This window comes from Suillus discolor (assembly GCF_016758755.1).
Source record: "Suillus discolor strain FC423 chromosome Unknown F5147scaffold_20, whole genome shotgun sequence".
NCBI lineage: Eukaryota > Fungi > Basidiomycota > Agaricomycetes > Boletales > Suillaceae > Suillus > Suillus discolor.
Genome location: NW_024541267.1, coordinates 413,255 through 432,017, shown reverse-complemented (window position 1 = coordinate 432,017; position 18,763 = coordinate 413,255). Strand labels below are relative to the sequence as shown.

The 18,763-nt window shown below is 48.8% G+C and overlaps 6 protein-coding genes across 6 annotated transcripts; 4 read left to right on the top strand and 2 right to left on the bottom strand.

Annotated features, from left to right (window-relative positions):
• Window positions 1–1,019: 1,019 nt before the first annotated feature.
• Window positions 1,020–2,120, bottom strand: F5147DRAFT_574459 (uncharacterized protein; the record flags this gene model as incomplete). Its single annotated transcript, XM_041431224.1, has 5 exons — window positions 1,020–1,265; window positions 1,318–1,514; window positions 1,570–1,787; window positions 1,840–1,900; window positions 1,961–2,120. Coding segments are annotated over 5 exons (882 nt in total), but the record flags the coding sequence as incomplete, so codon positions are not given.
• A 1,359-nt stretch (window positions 2,121–3,479) lies between these two features.
• Window positions 3,480–4,990, top strand: F5147DRAFT_130689 (uncharacterized protein). Its single transcript, XM_041428185.1, has 4 exons — window positions 3,480–3,710; window positions 3,762–3,950; window positions 4,006–4,540; window positions 4,591–4,990. Exons 1-4 carry the CDS (start codon window positions 3,588–3,590, stop codon window positions 4,788–4,790), a joined length of 1,047 nt encoding a protein of 348 aa, XP_041294214.1. The 5' UTR covers window positions 3,480–3,587; the 3' UTR covers window positions 4,791–4,990.
• Window positions 4,991–5,739: 749 nt separating this feature from the next.
• On the top strand, window positions 5,740–7,664 carry F5147DRAFT_689361 (uncharacterized protein). The gene is made up of 4 exons (XM_041436961.1): window positions 5,740–6,256; window positions 6,497–6,696; window positions 6,750–6,837; window positions 6,885–7,664. The coding sequence occupies exons 1-4, from the start codon at window positions 5,803–5,805 to the stop codon at window positions 7,388–7,390; spliced, it is 1,248 nt and encodes a 415-aa protein (XP_041294213.1). The 5' UTR covers window positions 5,740–5,802; the 3' UTR covers window positions 7,391–7,664.
• Window positions 7,665–8,681: 1,017 nt separating this feature from the next.
• Window positions 8,682–13,121, top strand: F5147DRAFT_752870 (armadillo-type protein). The gene is made up of 16 exons (XM_041440224.1): window positions 8,682–8,758; window positions 8,838–8,909; window positions 8,970–9,059; window positions 9,134–9,267; window positions 9,324–9,593; window positions 9,646–9,697; window positions 9,753–9,869; window positions 9,926–10,053; window positions 10,106–10,217; window positions 10,274–10,591; window positions 10,654–11,209; window positions 11,264–11,637; window positions 11,686–11,771; window positions 11,823–11,896; window positions 11,946–12,172; window positions 12,229–13,121. Exons 1-16 carry the CDS (start codon window positions 8,753–8,755, stop codon window positions 12,865–12,867), a joined length of 3,255 nt encoding a protein of 1,084 aa, XP_041294212.1. The 5' UTR covers window positions 8,682–8,752; the 3' UTR covers window positions 12,868–13,121.
• Window positions 13,122–13,210: 89 nt separating this feature from the next.
• F5147DRAFT_760273 (uncharacterized protein) lies at window positions 13,211–16,339 on the top strand (the record flags this gene model as incomplete). Its single annotated transcript, XM_041440475.1, has 2 exons — window positions 13,211–15,414; window positions 15,467–16,339. 2 exons carry the CDS (start codon window positions 13,211–13,213, stop codon window positions 16,170–16,172), a joined length of 2,910 nt encoding a protein of 969 aa, XP_041294211.1. The 3' UTR covers window positions 16,173–16,339.
• A 45-nt stretch (window positions 16,340–16,384) lies between these two features.
• Window positions 16,385–17,406, bottom strand: F5147DRAFT_689354 (outer dynein arm light chain 8). The gene is made up of 3 exons (XM_041436960.1): window positions 16,939–17,406; window positions 16,709–16,801; window positions 16,385–16,658 (listed from the first exon to the last, which is right to left on the bottom strand). Exons 1-2 carry the CDS (start codon window positions 17,201–17,203, stop codon window positions 16,740–16,742), a joined length of 327 nt encoding a protein of 108 aa, XP_041294210.1. The 5' UTR covers window positions 17,204–17,406; the 3' UTR covers window positions 16,385–16,658; window positions 16,709–16,739.
• Between the last annotated feature and the right edge of the window lie 1,357 nt (window positions 17,407–18,763).

Genomic DNA, 18,763 nt, shown 5'->3' with positions numbered 1-18,763 from the left:
CGAAAAGGTCGGCGGGTTGGGGTAGTGCGCAGTAGCCCCCTGACAAGAACTTTCGCTGGTTCGAAACCGCTGGCGTCCCCGCCATCCTAGCCAGCAGACTCTTAACCTAGGAGACGCTGACTGCAGCGGGAGCTAAGAACGTGGTCTGCCTCGCAACGCTCTGACTAGGGCTTCGCTTATCCAAGCCAGCCGCTATCGAATGTATTGAAAAGTTGAACTTATTGAGGAAGCGACGATGCAGCGCGGGGGAAGTCAAGTGGGTATTTCATCTTCAGAATGAGTTCAGTTCGAGTAATACTGCAGAAGAACACAAACGGTAGTTTGAATATAACTTGATGACATACCAAGGCACAGATCATCTATCTATCCTACTCATGATCAGAGCATGGGCAATAATTGGGCCACCGCGACATTGAGAAGATTGGCACGGCATCTGATACTGTACCAGTGCCAAATTTCGTGGGGCGGGATGTCAAAAGATACGAAAATGATGAACTAGAGAATGGCCACTTGAAGGAGTAATCAGCACCAAACCCGTTTGGGCTGCCGTTGGAGTGATCGATGATCACCGCAGGGTTATGTCAGTAAGCAACATCTATGTTTAGAACGCACATATTACGAGCCCGCAAAACCTTGGGAGATGAAAAGGATCAGCAATCGAGTTGAGTCGTATGCAGCACCTGTGCACTAGGGAAAGCGTATGACACTATACACAGCAACTCATGTGCTGGTGACGGGAACGCATGAAAGGCCTATGATCGTGATGCAAGTCACCACCTCCCTGAGGTTACAGGGGTTCTAGTATAGTGTTCAATATCTTACTGCCATCATGAATTGAGTATCCAGACAAGGCGCGCAGGAAGAACTGATTCATGAGAATACAACCAATGTATGAAGATCCGCGAGGTGGGCTTTCTCGCATCTAATTTTAGCTGCAGTTAGATGGTGAAGAAGGGGGGCAGTTATCCCAGGGCTCCAGCGCATGTAATTGTAGTTTATGATCACTGGTACTTATTGAATCAAACAGATCTCATATCCTCTTTGCGATCCGGGACGGAGGCTGCTGGTGAATCGAGGGAGTGGAAAGAAGTGGGAGTCTCAGTGACCAAGCCAAAGGTAATAGTGGTGAGCTGTTGCGATGTGGAGACAGATGGAATTGGACCGCTATAGTCGCCATCTTCCGGATCGTCAGGTTGACGGTTAAGCACCCGGTATGCATAAGTCACAACCACCAGCAGGTTGCAAATTATCAGGGAAGATGATACCTAGACACAGGAATTTAAATTTTGAATGGATGAGATATAGGAACAACTCCACCTCTAAATTGACTGCAATCATCTCTATCCATATATCAACTAGAAAATTTGTGATAGCGTGAAACAGGGAGAACATGGTCATGATAACGCTGGATGAAAATATGGCGAGAATCATCCGCCGCTGTCGAGAGGGCAGGTTGACGTTCCAGAGCAGTCGGAAGGAAAAGACCACCAGAATAGTGTCGGCGACAAACTTGGCTGATTGAATAGTATGATGAGCATAGAATGGAGTAAAAGGTGGTACGAGGCCTACTTGCGAGTTGGTACGCTGCCATCGAATGCCCGACGTGGCAGGAAGGGCAAGGCAACTGGTACCACTCACTGTTCGATTCAATTTCCCGCACCTTTTGCGCCATTAGAACACCCTCCGTCAGGGAGAAGAGAATCGCGAGGCCCATAGACAAACGATAAAGATGCTGCGTGGACTGTGCAACCCGTGCGATGGCAAACAATATGCTCATGCGTGCAAACCTTCAAGTCTGTTTGTTTTCCTAGACCAAAGTGAGGAGGAACAGGATCTCACCAATTTATGCAGGTGGACATGAGCGTTGTCACCCAAAAAGAAACTACACATGTCGTTCCTCCTACATCAAGTCCATTCATACGAGCAACACAGCGAGATCAACGAATGATACGATACGCACGAGAGAATATATGAACCCAGGAACCAACCAGATACGCTATGCCACACGATCCAGCCGTAGCAGCCCACGCGTCCTCCCACCAAAATCTCCTTATGTGTAGTCGGAACGAGACACGAAAAATTGTGAGGGCGATAGCCATCCCCTGCACAACGCTCATCACCGCTAAGTTTGGGTAAGATAATATCTTGATAGTGTAGAAGTCTCAACGCTTCGGGCTATGTACCCACCCTTCATCTGTATCATCGAGGACGACAACACCATCTTTGCTGAGGATGATGATATTCTGAATCAAAAATTGCTAGCATCAAGCGCTAAGAGCGAGTCATACTAGTATAATTGCACCATTTGGAAGATTGTAATATCCAGGGAAATTCCTGCAGGGCCGAAGTTCTAGTTGATAAAAATATGACATAGGCGCTCATCGACCTTCTCATGCATTGATATGAGGGGTCATACTCCATGCCATGGATGGGTGCCACATCATTCCGCACGAATTTGCAATGAACGCGCCCAATGGACGGTGGGCCGTCGTTCTTCCAATGCAATTCAACCAGGTCAGCATTTTGTTAGTGTACAAGTCTTGAATACCTTGGACAGTGTGGCTGTCATACTAGTCAGGAACGATAGATAATATTAGAAGTATAAATTTACGTTACATCCGCTTCTGCTGCCACTCCTGCGAACTTTGTGGCGCATGACGCGGTCACGAGCGGACTCTCCGAGAGGGTGGTTGGTGGGGGAGTTCAGATGAGGGGCAAACATCATTGATATTATGATGTCATGGTGGGGGTCGAAGCGCGGAGGCGACTACAAACAAACGGGTGGAGCGCTGCGCGTACGGGGTGGGGCGACGTGGCAAGTATGACAGGAGGTAATCCATAAATTAAAGATGGTTCGGGAGCTTGGGGGCTACCCCTAGATTCTTGCTGCCATGGATTTACAGTCAGCCTTTAGAAAATGAAGCCCGGGTGTCAGTAGTTACAATCTGAATCATCGCCGCGCTTAGAGTACTAGTAGGGTCGGGTCAAGTTGTAGAGATGCTGTTTGTGGCTACGATGACGGGGCTTTGAATAAGGGTGGTGCATCTGGCAGCATACAGGTCCGATACTGCAATCCGAATCTGTGAATAGTATTGCCTACATAGTTGGTTCATGAAAGGAACGTGACTAGTACCAGGCGGCCTGATAGAGCAAGCAACAAGTTCCGTGATGCCATCACCATGATGTGGCAATCGTCCATCTTCTCTTAACAATAACCACAGTTCTGCGGATAACGGTCTTTGTTCCTCTGTGTAGCGACCGGTACGGTAAATAGTTGATGAAAGGGTGCACGTGGCAAACTCTTTGTTCTCGTTCCAGGTTTGGCAACACAAATTGACAAAATCAAATCTCCGGGGTAGTATAAAGCACATGATTTACTCTTCTAGCAACCGATTTTCGACGTTCAACGCCGATTCACAGTTGCTCTCTCCGTTCTCGTCTTCCTGGCTGTAGCGAGCTGTGCTTGCACCTTTCCATCGTTTGCGAGACTCTTTTTAACTTACTTCGTTCTATACTGATTCTCAGCTGTGCTGCTGTTAAAACCTGGACGGGTTTCTCCAACGAAAATTCTAACGCCTTTGGTTACGATGCAATTCACTACTCTCGTTTTATTTGCTCTTGCCACTGCTGCCTCTGTGCACGGTGCTCCAGTCCATAAGCGCATTGCGCAGGTTATCGCTGACTCAACTACCAAGTGGGAGGCAGCATGCGTAAGTTCCTGCAGATGGCCCGGTCCGTCGTATCTCATAATGTCGTTCCAGGATGCCGCTGGTGGAGGTACCCAATGCAACCAAGTTGCTGTCGCGTCCTTCGGCACTCTTCTTGCTGCTCCAGGTCCATGCGAGCAGCAGGATGCCGCTGACAACATGATTGACCTCGCAAAGACTCTCAGTAACAATGCAGACATGATTACACTTGCTCAGATCTTTGCCCAGCAGCCCCGAAACTCTGTTCGTATTTTTCCAAGCCCATTTTTTCGCCACTTACAGAATTCTGTGCACACAGCCTACATCACAGAGCGTGCCCTATTGCCAGTCAGCTCCGCGCAATGCTGAGCTCAATGGGCTCTTCCAGTGTCAGTTTCAGGGTGATAAGCTAACGACCTTTGTCGGTGGTATTGCCGTTGGTGGTAGCGGGACTATCCCTTTCGGTATGAGCGCACCCGTCAATCCGGCTGGTTCTTGCCCCGCAAACCCCACCGGTCCCATCGCTGATGGCACACAACTCGTGGATCTCACCCAGAATCCCGGTGTCGGTAGCACAACTGCCTCCAATAAGACCACTGGTGGAAGCAATAGCACTTCAACAGTGGCCACTTCTTCCGCCATACCTTCGTCTGGTTCTTCTTCGGATTCTGACTGCGGGGAGGATCCAACCGAATCCACACCTACTGCTTCGCCCACCATGGCAGCTTCTATCGCCGCCGTCGCATCCGCAACGCCCTCAAGCACTAGTGGAAACTTCAAGCTCGCTAACGGTCAGGACGCTCAGAAGCTCAATGCGCAGTTTGCTACGCTAACTGCTACCTCTCTCTGCACTGGTGAGTCAGCCTTACTCAAGCAGCATGTCATCATCTAACATTCTATGCAGAGGGTACTAATGCATGCATCGATAGCGCTTTTGCGCAGTGCGTAGGGGGCACGTATGTGACTCAATCTTGTGGGTCCGGTCTCATTTGCGCTGCCCTTCCTCTTGTCAACTCTGCTGGAACGTCGATCACCTGCACCACAAATGCTGATGCTTTAGCTCGCATTGCTGCCACTGGCGCGCAGGGCGGCCTCACTGGATGAGGTTCATTAATACTTTTTTTTTCGTTGTGTTTTGAAATAATATAGTATACAAACTGTTACTATGTAGTGTCATACTGCTTACAATATCTGTATCAGTATTGGTGGTGCTAGTCGCTGCATGAGATTTGTTGCCCACTGAAGTGTATGATCAATGTACATTAGTCCCCCTAGCCAGACCATATGGATTTAAGAACAGTTGTTCCTTCTTTATTATGGATCAATGACTCGCAAATATGGTTAGATGGAAAGTGGATCATTCTACTGATGGATATTGCTCGGGGATTGCCTCACGGCGAAACAGTCCTCGGACCAATACCCATGAGCAGCACAAGATTCGGACATCCAAGGTTAGAGTACGTCTCGAACATCTCAGGCTTCATAAGATTGATGATATGACTGAATGACGAAAATAGGGCTGTGGATAAAATTTGATGAGATCTATGGTTGCAAAATGGTCGAACTTTACAGACCTGAGACCGCCTATCCGATAGGATTATACTCAGTGACAGGACCGGTGGCGACTAGCCGATCACCAATCGACTCGGACCTTGAACGTCTGAACGATGATTTGAATGAAGGAGTTATGCACTGCGGAATCCATCCCTTGATCTGCCACTGGCGCTAACAGTGGTTTATCAGCTACCTTTTGCTATCGATACACAGACACTCACAAGAGGTGGTCATCCTATCTCTCCAAATAGGCCATTCCATGCACCTGTAGGCTGCAGCGTTGATCGTCTTGGCATGTTACCAGATCGCCTAGTAGAGGTAAGTACTACTCAGGTAGTGCGTGGACCCAGCGTGGTGGTGCTGACATAAACTGATTTTGCATACACGTGACTAGGCGCGTCGCGATCGAGTTTGTTTACTTATTTCGTGGCAGTGCTGATTTAACTGGTATAGCAGAGTATAAATACAGCGTGCCCGCGAGATACGTCTCTCATTTCCCGTCCTCAATTTACGTGCATTACTTTTCTCACTACATATTCTCAACTTCAATTCGCCTTACAATATGATTTCCGCTATCTTCGACGGTGCTGCCCATGTCACCGTCGCTGGGTGCCTCGGAGCATTCTTTTTCAAACACACTGTGGTGGATCGGACATCCAAGGCCATCAAAGACGCGGAGAACATCACCGCTGGCCTGGTGATATCCGAATTCTGTATCTCTGTCGCGGTTCTAGTTCTAGCTTCCAACGAGACCGCCCGGATACTCCTCAGTAAAGATGCTCAACCCGCTCCGAAGCACAATTTAGCCGAGCTCAACGCGCCTCTCATTTGCAACAAAGTGTCCGATTTCTCTACTGCAGCAGACTCAATTTCATCGAATCCAATCGCAACCGAACCTTGCAGCACTCCGCTTGACGCAATAATTTCACCGAATTCAATCGCAAATGACTCTTACCGCACTCCGCCCTCTACTACATGTTCCGCAATATGCACGCCAATACTGCCAACTTCGTCCGGTCCAGAATACCAAGCGCCTCTCAATCGATTCCGACACCACACTTGTCGACCACGATGACAACTTCGTGAAGAATTTCTTTGACGCCGACCTTCAGGAAAGCACTATCCCCCAGGTATGAAGTCGCACAGTTTACTTGTCTTTATCGCTCAATGTTTGAATTTTTATAGGACGATAGCGACTGTTCCAGTAGCGACCTGCTCCCAGGCACGAAAGCACTAACGATCGATGACCCAAGTAGGACCCTCTCAACGGACGCAGGTCCCTCCAATCTTGGAGGACGGACACCTGACGAGCACCGATGTTTCGCTTCTCGTGGACGCTTCGACTCGAACAATCGTGACGCCCTCCCTTGGCAGCATCCTGCCTCAGATTGTCTTGCCTCGACTGAAACCCCCGGATACGAAGCGGCATCCGAATTTCCGCCCGGGTAGACACAAGGTATGGAAATGTTCCTTGCGAAGCCAAGTGCTGCACTCACCGTCGTTTGTTAGCGCGAATCTAGATCGTCTCGCTTGGCCGCTTCCCGTGGCAGCATCGAACGCACTTACGCCAAGCAACAAGAACACGCTACTGCGATCAGTGAGTGATTTCCGGTGACGTTCGCTTCGTTTGTTGATTTAAAATAGATGATCTTGAACAATTGCATGACGATCTCCTCGACGACCAAACCGCTCTTGTCGACGGCTGGGCAGCTGCCATGTCCCAGCTTGGACTCCCCTCTATGCTATCGCCTTCGCCACTGCTTCTGGATCAGAAGATGCCCGAGCCAGGAAATTCGATCGAAATTGTTCAAGACCGACACCTTTACACACAATGCTACTCCCGAGGTCCCCTACGACCAAATCCCGAAGATCTGCAACGGCCTCCCTCGCTGTCCCCTACGACCTGGAGCTTCATGCCCGCGAGGTTGAAGGCCACCGCTGGTCGCGCACAAACTATGTCTTCGCGCCGCCCAATTATACCTGCAGTCTTCGACGTCGGATGTCCCCTACGACCAATCCCGACACAATCGCAACCGCAACGGCATAACCGCCTCCACCTTGTCTCAGAGCACTTGGAGTTGAAGGCCACCGCCCGCGGCTCGCACTTACATCTATCTCAAGTATCTTCTCTTGTCTTCGCCATCGTGTAAATGGCTCTTGATTTGTTTCTTTTTATTTGTATTTCTCTTACCGGTATCTACTTCGCAGATCATGGACTGCCTGTGACTTATGGACACGTCTTCCTTTTATCGATATGTACTCAGCAGATGTTGAACTGCTCATTTCTTTTGTAACTTGTAGGCACGATATGCCTTGTTTCTTTTACCATTTTTCCATGTACGATTTATCTCTTAATAATGTTTCTATATTTTCGTATATGTACGATGACGAGTATTACATAGATATCTGCAGTTCGTAGTTTCTGAATTTCATTTTCTTTACATGACGCGTTCTCCGCCAGACGTGCCTGAGGTCGATCGAGTGAAAAGTGATTGATTTCCACAGATCAATAACACAAGCAAAATCTGGCAAAGAGATTAATTCAATCTTGTAAGGTAGACCGTCTAGATGCATGAACGAAGTCAAGATCATAGCTTCCTAGTGGAAATGATTGTGTGCATGGTCGGGATATAGGCAGGCATGCAAAACTCAGAGCCACCTCAGGCGCAACGCATCGATGCAGAAGGCAGGATGATATCGTGTTTTATGTACCTATGGATGATAGTGATGAGGCGTCGGTGCTTTGCAATCCCAGTAACAGATAGAGTAGCTGCTTTGAGAAGCGATTGACTGCGTTTGGAGATGTCGATGGTGACCCACAGTCGTTCGTTGTTTAATGCGCGCCTGATACGTGGTACCTTTGTGAATACGACTGGTCAATGCTCATACATCCATTGAATAAATTCTGTCATCTGGGTTCAGTGACACACAAGATGAACACTGGATCTGCAACTGAACCATGACCGCACGCACAGCACACAACGTAGTGGAAACAAACGATGATCGATGCAGGGATGATGAAATGAAGAGTGGAAGTTCTGCTCGTGGGATCAGTGGGCCAGGTTTGTTCGTCCTCGGAGTCGGTTCATAATACTTCATATCCACAGCGGTTCATTTATAGCACAGATATATCTGATCGAGGCGTGCTTTTGTTTCGAAAACTGGTCTAGTCTTCTTGAGGTTTGATATGACTGATAACTGCATGGATCGTGGTCATCGATATCGTCACGTTGAACAATGACAACAATAAGAAAGGTTAATGGGGACAGAGGCTCGTGGGGTGCGCATCATACATTGCGGTCATCGATATCATAGTACGGATAAGAGCAATGCCGCATGATGCGTTCCAATCAGCTTTTTTATGGTAGCTTCGCTTCGGATAATTGACTAGACATGATGATCCGTGGCAAATTTTTCTGAACTCCGCCAAGTTTTTAGATTAGGGAACATTGGGATCAGACACTCATCTATCCCCTCACCCTCTTCCTCATCCTCATTCACGACTTTTAAAGATGGATGTACGTGCAGATAAATACCTGAATGCCTACTGTCGAGTCCGATCTGATCACTTTTTGTTCTATCGCCCGTTTTAAACAGCCGAATTTCGTGCAGGGGCTGCACAATCTATTACTGCAGTCCACTTCAAACGATACCAACCAGCTTAAAGCTGTGAGATCGATCCATCAGACGCGTTATTAAATGTGTTTCCTGACTTCTTGTGTGTATCAGGCAACAGCTCAGCTTAACACAGAATACTACAAAAATCCCGCATGCATATCTGCACTCGCACAAATACTCGCCAGTTCACCGGAAATCGCGGTGAGCATACATCATATCGGTGTCTTTTTGGTTATTCCTCATTGTTATTGGCTATGTGCACGTGAATCTGTTAGGTTCGCCAACTGGCTGCAGTCGAGATGCGAAAGCGTGTTTCTCAAAAGAGTGGCGATCTATGGATGCAGCTCCCTCAAGATGTTCGTTCGCAGATCAAAGACCAGCTTCCTATATTGATACTTGCTGAACAAGAGTTAGTCTCTTTCTTCTCTTTCAAAAGTTCGCTCCTCATTTCTTTGGATGCTCCAGCAAGCTCGTCCGACACTCTGCTGCACGTGTCATTGCTGCTGCTGCTAGCATTGAACTCACAGCTGGAACATGGCCACAACTCCTTCCGTGGTTACACCAGTCATGTACATCGACGCAAGTCGCGCATCGTGAAGTCGCCATCTTCATTTTGTTCACCGTTCTCGAGAGCATCGTGGAAGGATTCCAGGAGCATTTGCAAAGCTTTTTCAAACTCTTTGAAGGTCTCCTCAATGATCCTGAGAGTATCGAAGTTCGTATTACGACTGTTCGGTGCGCCTGGCTCTTCAACTAATCGTAGGTGGTAAACTAACCTTGCCTCAAGGGCTTTGGGCGTCATTGCCCAGTATATTGACTCTGACGATAAGGCTGACATCGTACGTGCAAATTATTTTTCTTTCTCTAATCAATTTTTCTTACTGTATGCTCCAGAAATCCTTCCAAGCACTTCTCCCTGGTATGATCCGAATTCTCGGGCAATCCATCGAATCTGGGGATGAGGCTGGTGCTCGTCAACTATTTGATGTATTCGAGACTCTTCTCATCCTTGTGCGTTTTCATTTCAGTTTTTCTTGACTTGGACTTATCTGCGAGACGCCCTGCAGGAAGTACCAATTCTGGGCCCTCACATTGCGGAGCTAGCATCGTTCCTCCTTCAAGCTGGTGGAAACCGCAATCTCGACTCTGAAATCCGTATTTTGGCCCTCAACGCCCTTAACTGGACTGTTCAATAGTGAGATCATGTTTGAGTCCATTACATGAATGAATTCATGTCGTCTTTCTAGCAAAAAATCCAGAATTCAAAGTCAGGCCCTCGCTGGAGCCATTTTGGAGGGCCTCATGCCTATTACCACCGAACCTGAACCCACAGATTCGGACGACGACGCTCCTTGCCGTGTACGTAACTTTGACTACTAGCCGAAAATGACTAGATCTGATAATCGTTATTCCAGTCTGCTCTTCGTATTATCGACGGCCTCGCCACGAACCTTCCCCCCACCCAAGTCTTCCCTGCCCTCCGAACACTTATCTCTCAGTACTTCTCCTCTCCTGACGCGAACAATCGTCGTGGTGCAATGCTTGCGCTCGGCGTCGCCGTGGAGGGCTGCAGTGAGTTCATGACACCTTTGATGAGCCACATTTGGCCTGTTATTGAGGCTGGTCTCCATGACGGTGACAAGTCGGTCAGGAAGGCGACATGTGTCGCTGTCAGCTGTTTGTGCGAGTGGCTGGAGGAAGAGTGTATTGCGAAGCATGCTGTTCTTGTTCCTGTGAGCACGGAAGTGTTTGTTGCGACTTGATACCCATGCTAAGATGTATGCACGCTTTTTAGGTGATCATGAGCTTGGTGCACGATCCTGAGACTCAGCGTGCGGCTTGCACTGCTCTTGATGCACTGCTTGAGATCTCGCAGGATGTCATTGAACAATACCTTCAGCTTATCATGGAGCAACTTGCTGGCCTGCTCGACACTGCACCTATCACTGTCAAGACTGTTGTCACTGGAGCACTCGGTAGTGCGGCACACGCATCAAAAGAGAAGTTCCTTCCTTACTTCCAGCCGACCATGAACAGATTACAGCATTTCCTTGTCCTCACTGGTGAAGGCGAGGAGACTGAGCTCCGTGGCATTGCCATGGATGCTGTTGGAACATTCGCAGAGGCTGTCGGCGTTGATGTCTTCCGTCCATACTTCGCGGATATGATGAAACAGGCATTCCAGGGTATTGAGATGGGCAGCGCACGTCTTCGGGAGTGCAGTTTCCTGTTCTTTGGCGTGATGGCTAGGGTATTTGGCGAGGAATTTGCGCCGTACCTACCCAGTGTTGTACCTCCGTTGTTGCAGAGCTGCAAGCAAGCTGAACATGGCGAGGATAACGTTGCTACATGTATGCCTATCCGTCCTTTTTGGACGAGTAGTTTTCTGATGGATTTTTTTTTAGTTTCTAACACTGACGCTGCCGTTGCATTCGCATCTGGGTCCTCTCCTACAAACGCGATCTCCATCACGGATGACATCGATGTCAATGGGAACTCCCAACTTGAGATCGAAGACGTTGACCTCGACAAGATGCTCGAAGTCAATAGCGCGATTGCAGTCGAAAAGGAAATTGCTGCAGACACGATTGGAACGCTCTTTGCTGCAACGCGCAACCACTTCTTCCCCTTTGTCGAGCCTTGTGCTCTCGAGCTCGTCAACTTGCTCACGCATTATTACGAGGGTATTCGCAAGTCCGCAACGGACTCTTTGTTGGAGATAGTCAGGACATTCTACGAACTGAGCGGTGCGCCAGACTGGACCCCTGGTGCGGCAGTGGTGAGTTGCACTTATTATGTCTGAGCATGATGCCAACACAGCGTCCAGACTGTCCCTCTGGAACAGAGCGTGAAAGAGCTCATCGGGCACAGCTTGAAGCCCTTACTTGAGATGTATGAAACTGAGGATCACAAGTCAGTCGATTCATGTTCAGTCGTGTACTCTTACTGATCAAACTATTACAGGACCGTTGTGGCATCGTTATGTCTTGGTCTTGCCGAGACAATCAATAAGATTGGACCGGCATTTATTGAAGGCCGTGAGTCGAATCATCAGCACTTTTTTGTTGATGCTGACATTTGGTGGAGATCTCGATGTCATCTGCAGCATCGCGGTACAGGTCCTTGAGCAAAAGGCACTTTGCCAACAGGATCCTGATCAGGATGAAACCGAGGAGGCACCCGAAGATCAAGCCGAATACGATTCAGTGCTCATCTCCTCTGCAGGCGACTTGGTATCTTCGCTTGCGAATGCATTAGGCAATGACTTCGCGCAGGCATTCAATACCTTCTTCCCTCTTATCTCGAAATACTACGTCAGTTCGAGTTCTTTCTAGCACCTGTGCAGGTACTGACTGTACTTCGTTTGTAGAAGAAGAACCGGTCGATGAGCGACCGCTCATCTGCTATCGGTTGTCTCGCAGAGATCATTGCTGGCATGAAAGCCTCTGTCACGCCCTCGACAGAACCTCTGATGGATCTGTTCTACCGCGCGCTCAGCGACCCGGACCCGGAGGTCCAGAGCAATGCATGCTTTGCCATCGGTCTTCTCGTTGAACACTCTGAAATCGACCTTTCGCCGCAATATATGCATGTCCTCAGTGCCCTCCGCCTCCTGTTCAACGTCTCGCCCACTGACCCTTCAGCGAAAGTCAATGCAAAGGACAATGCTGCTGGTGCCGTTGCCCGTCTCATCATTCGCAACACCGCTGCCGTCCCTCTGGATCAGGTTCTTCCTGTGCTGATTGGCAGTCTCCCGCTCAAGAACGACTACCTTGAGAACCGCCCAGTCTTCCGCGCTATCTTCCATCTATTCCGCACGAACCCCCAGTCGCTCTTGCCCTTCATGGATCAACTGCTTGCTGTGTTTGCTCATGTCCTTGATCCTAGTGGGCCTGAGCAAATTGGCGATGAGACAGGGGCTGAGCTGATTGCATTGATTGGTATATTGAATGCAGAAGATCCAGGGAGAATCCAAGCAGCGGGGCTCAGCGCCTTCACTGGAGCATAATTCATTCATATTTCTTTTCCGTCATGCATATGTCTTCCTTTCTCCAAACCACAACTTTCAGATTCCATATATCAGTCCCTCCCGCTTTCGTTGATTTAGATTACTTACTTCACATGCTATCTTCAAGATTACTCAGATCATTTGTTCACAAGGGTAATATGGATTCGATAAATGTTCACATGACCTAGTCGCGACGCGTTGTTTTTGCGTATTTGTTCTCTCCCTCTCTCAATCAATCATCTTTGACCTTCCAACTGACCGCTTAAATAATTCAAAATCTGAGCTCGCTGGCCGACTTGTCTTCCAACGTGCGTCGTCGTCGCGCCTTACGACTCCCATCACTATGATTGTCACTCTTTTAACCCTCCTCGCTGCCGCGTTAGCGGGTCGCGCGACAGTCACTGTCGACAATCCGCTGGATGGTCAACTGCCGCTAATTGCTCGCGTCGGCGAGAACTACACTTGGTCCTTCAGCCAATTCACATTTTCAACCGACCTGGACCAGGCTCTTTCGTACACTACTTCAGGCCTACCGAGTTGGTGCTCGTTTGACAACGCAACTCGAACGCTCCACGGCATGCCTTCTGCTGCAGATGAGGGCACGCCGCAGATCACCGTGAACGCCTCAGACTCTGAGTCCTCGGCAACCTCATCGTTCTTTATCTGCGTCACGTCCTATCCTCCTCCAACGCTCGAAGTTCCTCTAGAAAAACAATTCTATGCAGGCAGCTCCGCGCTCTCATCGGTGTTCTTTTTATCTCCCGGATCGGCTCTTGAAATGGACGGCTCTGTACTCAGGGTCCCGTCTCAATGGTCCTTCAGCATCGGTATCCTCAGTGACACGTTCTCCGCCCCAAATGATCTATACTATGCGGCCTTGCAAGCGGATGGAACACCTCTTCCTGAATGGCTTACATTCAACACAAATACTGTGACCTTCGACGGAGTAACGCCATCTGAGGCTAAACTACCCACGCCTTACACCCTATCTATAGATGTCCATGCATCTGATCAGGAAGGCTACAGCGCGGACACTGTTTCTTTCGACCTTGTCGTGGCTTCTCACGAGCTGTATGCACTATCGACTCTTCCCACTGTCAATGTTACGGCTGAATCTCCTTTCAACTTCACGATCATGGCTGCCGCCGATTTTACTGGCATGCTGGTAGATGGACAGCCTCTAGAACCTACAAATATCACCGGTTTGTCTATCGATGTGTCTGCGTATAAAAATTGGCTTCAATACGATGAGGAAAGCAGGACGCTCTTTGGGATCCCTCCCTCTGGACTTTCTGTAACGAGTGCCTCGAACCGAGGACCTATCCTGCCTGCCAGGCTCACCACTGACTTCAATCAGACCTTGGACACTACGATCTCTCTGGCAGTTGTGTCATCCTACTTCTCTGCCTCGGACCTTGGAGTCATCGATGTGGATCCAGGGCAGCAGGTTCACTTCAATCTGGCTCAATTCTTTTCTAACAAAGCTGATACTGCCCAAAATCACAACGACGTTAACCTCAGTGTTACCTTCTTTCCTGATGCCAGCAATTATTTGAGCTTCGATCCGGTCTCTGGGGAACTGTCTGGACAGATCCCGGGCAACTCACAAGTCCCAAAGATTATGATCACCTTCATTGCCTATTCCCGTATCACGCATTCCACTTCCCACGCAACACTATCTGTGGTGTCTCCACAGAAGGAAAACCAGAGCCAGGGACTAGGAACGACGAACTCGGCGGGCCGCCAAACAACAACACTGATCTTGTCTGTCGTTTTTGGTGTAATTGGAGGCTTGCTTAGCCTTGGCGCCGGTCTGGCCCTATTTAGGCGTTGCGCAAGGGTTCGAGACTCGGCCTTGCTAGGTGAGGAAGGCGCATTCGCTTGGTCGGATGCGGAGAAGAGGTACTACGGGATGGCTCCCAATAGAAACAATAGTCTTCCTCAAGAAAGCAAGGGTTACGGTTGGTCCAAGGAGGCAGACACCAGCGCAACCTCGGAGAAAGGCAGTCTTGAGCTCGGTCAGCGGCAGGGGAACTCGTTCCAACCCATTGAAAATCTGCCGTCCAACGCATATGCAAATCTTGGACTTGGCCTCCGGCGTGTTGTTCCTCAAACGCCTTCGACTGTTCACGCTGATTGCAATGGTGTCATGAAGAAGGCCGAGTTCCTTGGGCGGATCAAGGAGACTGCAAGGAACGTGAGCGACAAATACAAGCGCAAGGTTACTCCAACAAGGCCTGTCATCGGGTACCCTACGCCATTGACATCAAGACATGCACGTCAGGGTGTGGATGGGCTTCCTCTAGAAGGCGACTACATAGACATCAAGGCCACCTCAATTTCACAAGATGTACGCGAAAATCCCTTCGACGACCCAGAGTTGAAGGTCAAGCGAGCGAGTACGATGACTAGTTTCATTAGTTCTCCGTCGAACTCTACGGATGAGAGGTCCATCCCACGAAGACGAGCCGATTTTGCTCCACCAAGGTCGCCGCGAGGCCCGCGAGAGCCATCGCCCGCCGCTGTCAAGGACTCTGCTCACAAAAGGTACATTCTTATTTCATCGTATCGCTTGATATTGACTAGAAGCATGTTTCAGCATTATCAGGGAAAGTATACAGAGTACAAGCATCGTTTCCTATGAATCACGTCCTGAGACTATCCAGACTATCCACACCGCCGAAGAGAAGCCTCGTCTCAAACAATTCACAAATTCTTCCCGAGTTCCTCCTCCACGGTCTCCGTCTAGTAATCAAGTAACACCAGATGTATCCCCAGGAACCAGAAGAATCATCAGCCAGACGGCAAAGGTCTACCAAGAAGGACGAGACGCGCACCACGCGAGTATCGATGAGCTTCGCATGGGCATGCACTATGTTCGCACGCTCGGAGAAGGTTCATCGAACGTGCGCTCTGTGTCCGACAAGTCATTTTCATCGCTCGCGTCTTCTCAGCCTGGTCTAGGTCCTGTCGGTGTAGGGACGGAAAACACCGTCTCTCGATTCATCGTACGGACCGGCGAGAAGTTCAAGTTCCGCATTCCCATGAGGTCCACCAATGGTACATATCGCAAGTTGGAGGCAAAACTGATGTCGGGGCAAGCTCTTCCACACTTCTTGCAGTTGGAGCTCAAGGGGCACGGCGGTGACGACAAGAGAGTAGTCGAGTTTTATGGGATTCCTGCAGAGCAAGACCTTGGGGAGATACAAGTGGGAGTGTTCAATGCGGAGGGTGGGGAATGTCTTGCAAAAGTGATTGTTGAGATAGTTGGAAGGAATAAGAGGTCTCCGCCATTGACAGGGTGAGCTGGCTCACATCGTGTCGTACTCGATTTGTCCACGTTTCATGGCTTTCTAACGGACCAGTGGGCTTGGTATTATTTACAGTTCTATGTAACTTAAATTTGATTCATCTTCCTTTCCGCGGTGTACATGCAAACATAACGCCGTTGTCGGATATCCGCAGGAGCGCTACTCTCATGGGAACCGTCAACCTGTCACGAACAGGGTCATGCATTGCAACGATTGCATGTCATGATCAGTGTCATTGCCATCGAATACCTGACATATCTAAAGACAGTGCATGTCTTGGCTCAACTTGATTCCAAGATATTGCGGACTAGGAACTTATCAGCCAGTGTTCGTTCCAAAGGGTAATCTTCCACGAAAGTAATGAACAGTTTGTACACGAAAAGCGGGGACATTACAAGACGGTTGACGTGCGAGGCAAATGCGGATTCAGAGGAATGTACAATACACATGGTGAAAAGTGGTGAGTCGCGTCTGTCTGTACTATAATCATTTTGGTTAAAGGAAACGCGATTGAAGGTAAGAAAACTTACTTGATCTATCCGACGTGAATCTACAGTTGTTTCATGACTTCCAGATGAGAATAGCAAGCGATCCGACGTAGAAATAGATGAAGTGCTTTGTTTCTGGAAGAAATGACTCGGATTAGATTTCTTCTCAGAAAGGACAGAAGCGCAAGAAAGTTGTAGGAGATCGATAAAAGCAAACAGGTTGCATAACCATCACATCCGGCGAGGGCTAACACAACGCATGAAAGACATACCATGAGTCACGTAGCTGCCAAAGTTCTTTCCGACAACAACGTGCCACGTGGGGCCATGTCGTCTGTCGAACTCTTTCTTGATCTGTGCAGCGATGTCCTTCTCGATGTTGTATTTCTCGAGAGCAGCAGATGCGATCTCAACGCTCTCTTGCTGCATCTCTTCAGTCATATCCACGTTCTTAATGATAGCCTTGGGCCCTCCGGCAGCATTGTGTTCTCTGGGGCTGGAGCCAGTCTCGGTAGATGTTACTGCGTTGTCTGCCATGGTAGTGAGGTAAGGAAGAGGGTAATCTGGGATGTTTTTTCAGCTTTGTATGAGTTTATATATGTCTTAGATAGGCCTGCCTTGAGTTTTGGGGCGTGCAGGCGGCAGTTGTGCGCTTGCGCGTGCGGTTGAAGGGAGATCGCGTTAGAAAGTAGCGTTGACTTTAATTTTTGTAAACGTGGCTAAAATGGGTTAACGTATCATCATCGTGTTTATCTGAACCACATGCTCCAATCGAAACGCGCCCTGCACGCTCCTTCAATATTTCAATAACAAGAATAGCTAATTTCTAGCCTAGATCTCATAGATGCCGTGAACTGGTTCAACAGTCTGTCAGGTGACAACACTCTGAGTCCATGTTGCATTCTCGCACTCTCATTTTACCCTTGCACGATGTATCTTAGGCGTTATTCTATTAACTTCTGGTCGATACAGGCTGTGTCCATCGCAGGGTGTGCACATGCAACAGAACCTTCGTCACAATCAGCATGTGGACCCGAAGGGACATCCCATCCCTATCTCCGCAGGGCACACGCAAGTCCTCTGTGTTCTTGTCGGTTCCCAGTGCCCACTGCTTCGTCGCGATATTCCTCCAGAATCTCATCGACTAGTCGATTTGGAAACCTCTTCTCGCTAGGTGCTGCCGGCTTCCCTGGACCCTGACAGTAAGTGAACAAGACTTTGTTTTTTCCAATCGTTTGCATGGAACTGCTTTGCCTTTAAAATTTAGTTGTCTTATACAGACAGCTTCTCGAGCGCCTAGGCTCATCCCCTTGCCCCGCAAAGAATGGCCACTGCAACGAGGCGAAACCATCAGTTCACACGCCACGCCAACCTTTATTCTGTTGACCTGCATGCGCGCATCGCACTTCATCGTGTCAATAAGCTGTATGTATGCCGTACTACATCCTGTATTTGATATATCATATTCAGGTCTAATCTTGTTTCACATGGAATCTGGGACACATGGAGCCTACACGCAACACCAACCAGGACTAAGGAACCTCGGAAAGTAGTCACGCGAGAGACAGTCGACGACCATTTCTAACCTGGGGAAACTGCGCTTATCTTGGTTAGAGGTGTCGAGACAGTATCTATTAATTGGAGGTCAATATCGCTAGCAACAGCCCCCAGTGAGTGCCTAAAAATTGTGGAATGTATAAATGTTCAAATCAGATAACTTCCGGGAGGCTCAAAAAATGTGGGATAAATTAATTTTGGAACGGCAATGTACGTCTGCACATATATTGAAATTCAGTGCTCGAGCAGTAGGCAAGCAAGTATTCAACGCCGAACATCATGGCCAATGGCCATGCACGAATTCCCGCTTGACATACCGATTCAAAGGAGCAGCACGACACTCACGGTTTAGGACCTGATATGGATTCCCTCCTTTTTGATTTGTTATCGAGCTATTCTATGTCAGCCTACAGGAAGCCATCTATTATGCTGCGAGGTAATGAAGAACATATTCATATTCGATGTTTCGACTTAAGTTGGCATATTTGACACTTCCGATCCAGTGAATACCTTCTAAACCCGGCGTGCTCGCCGTCGTTC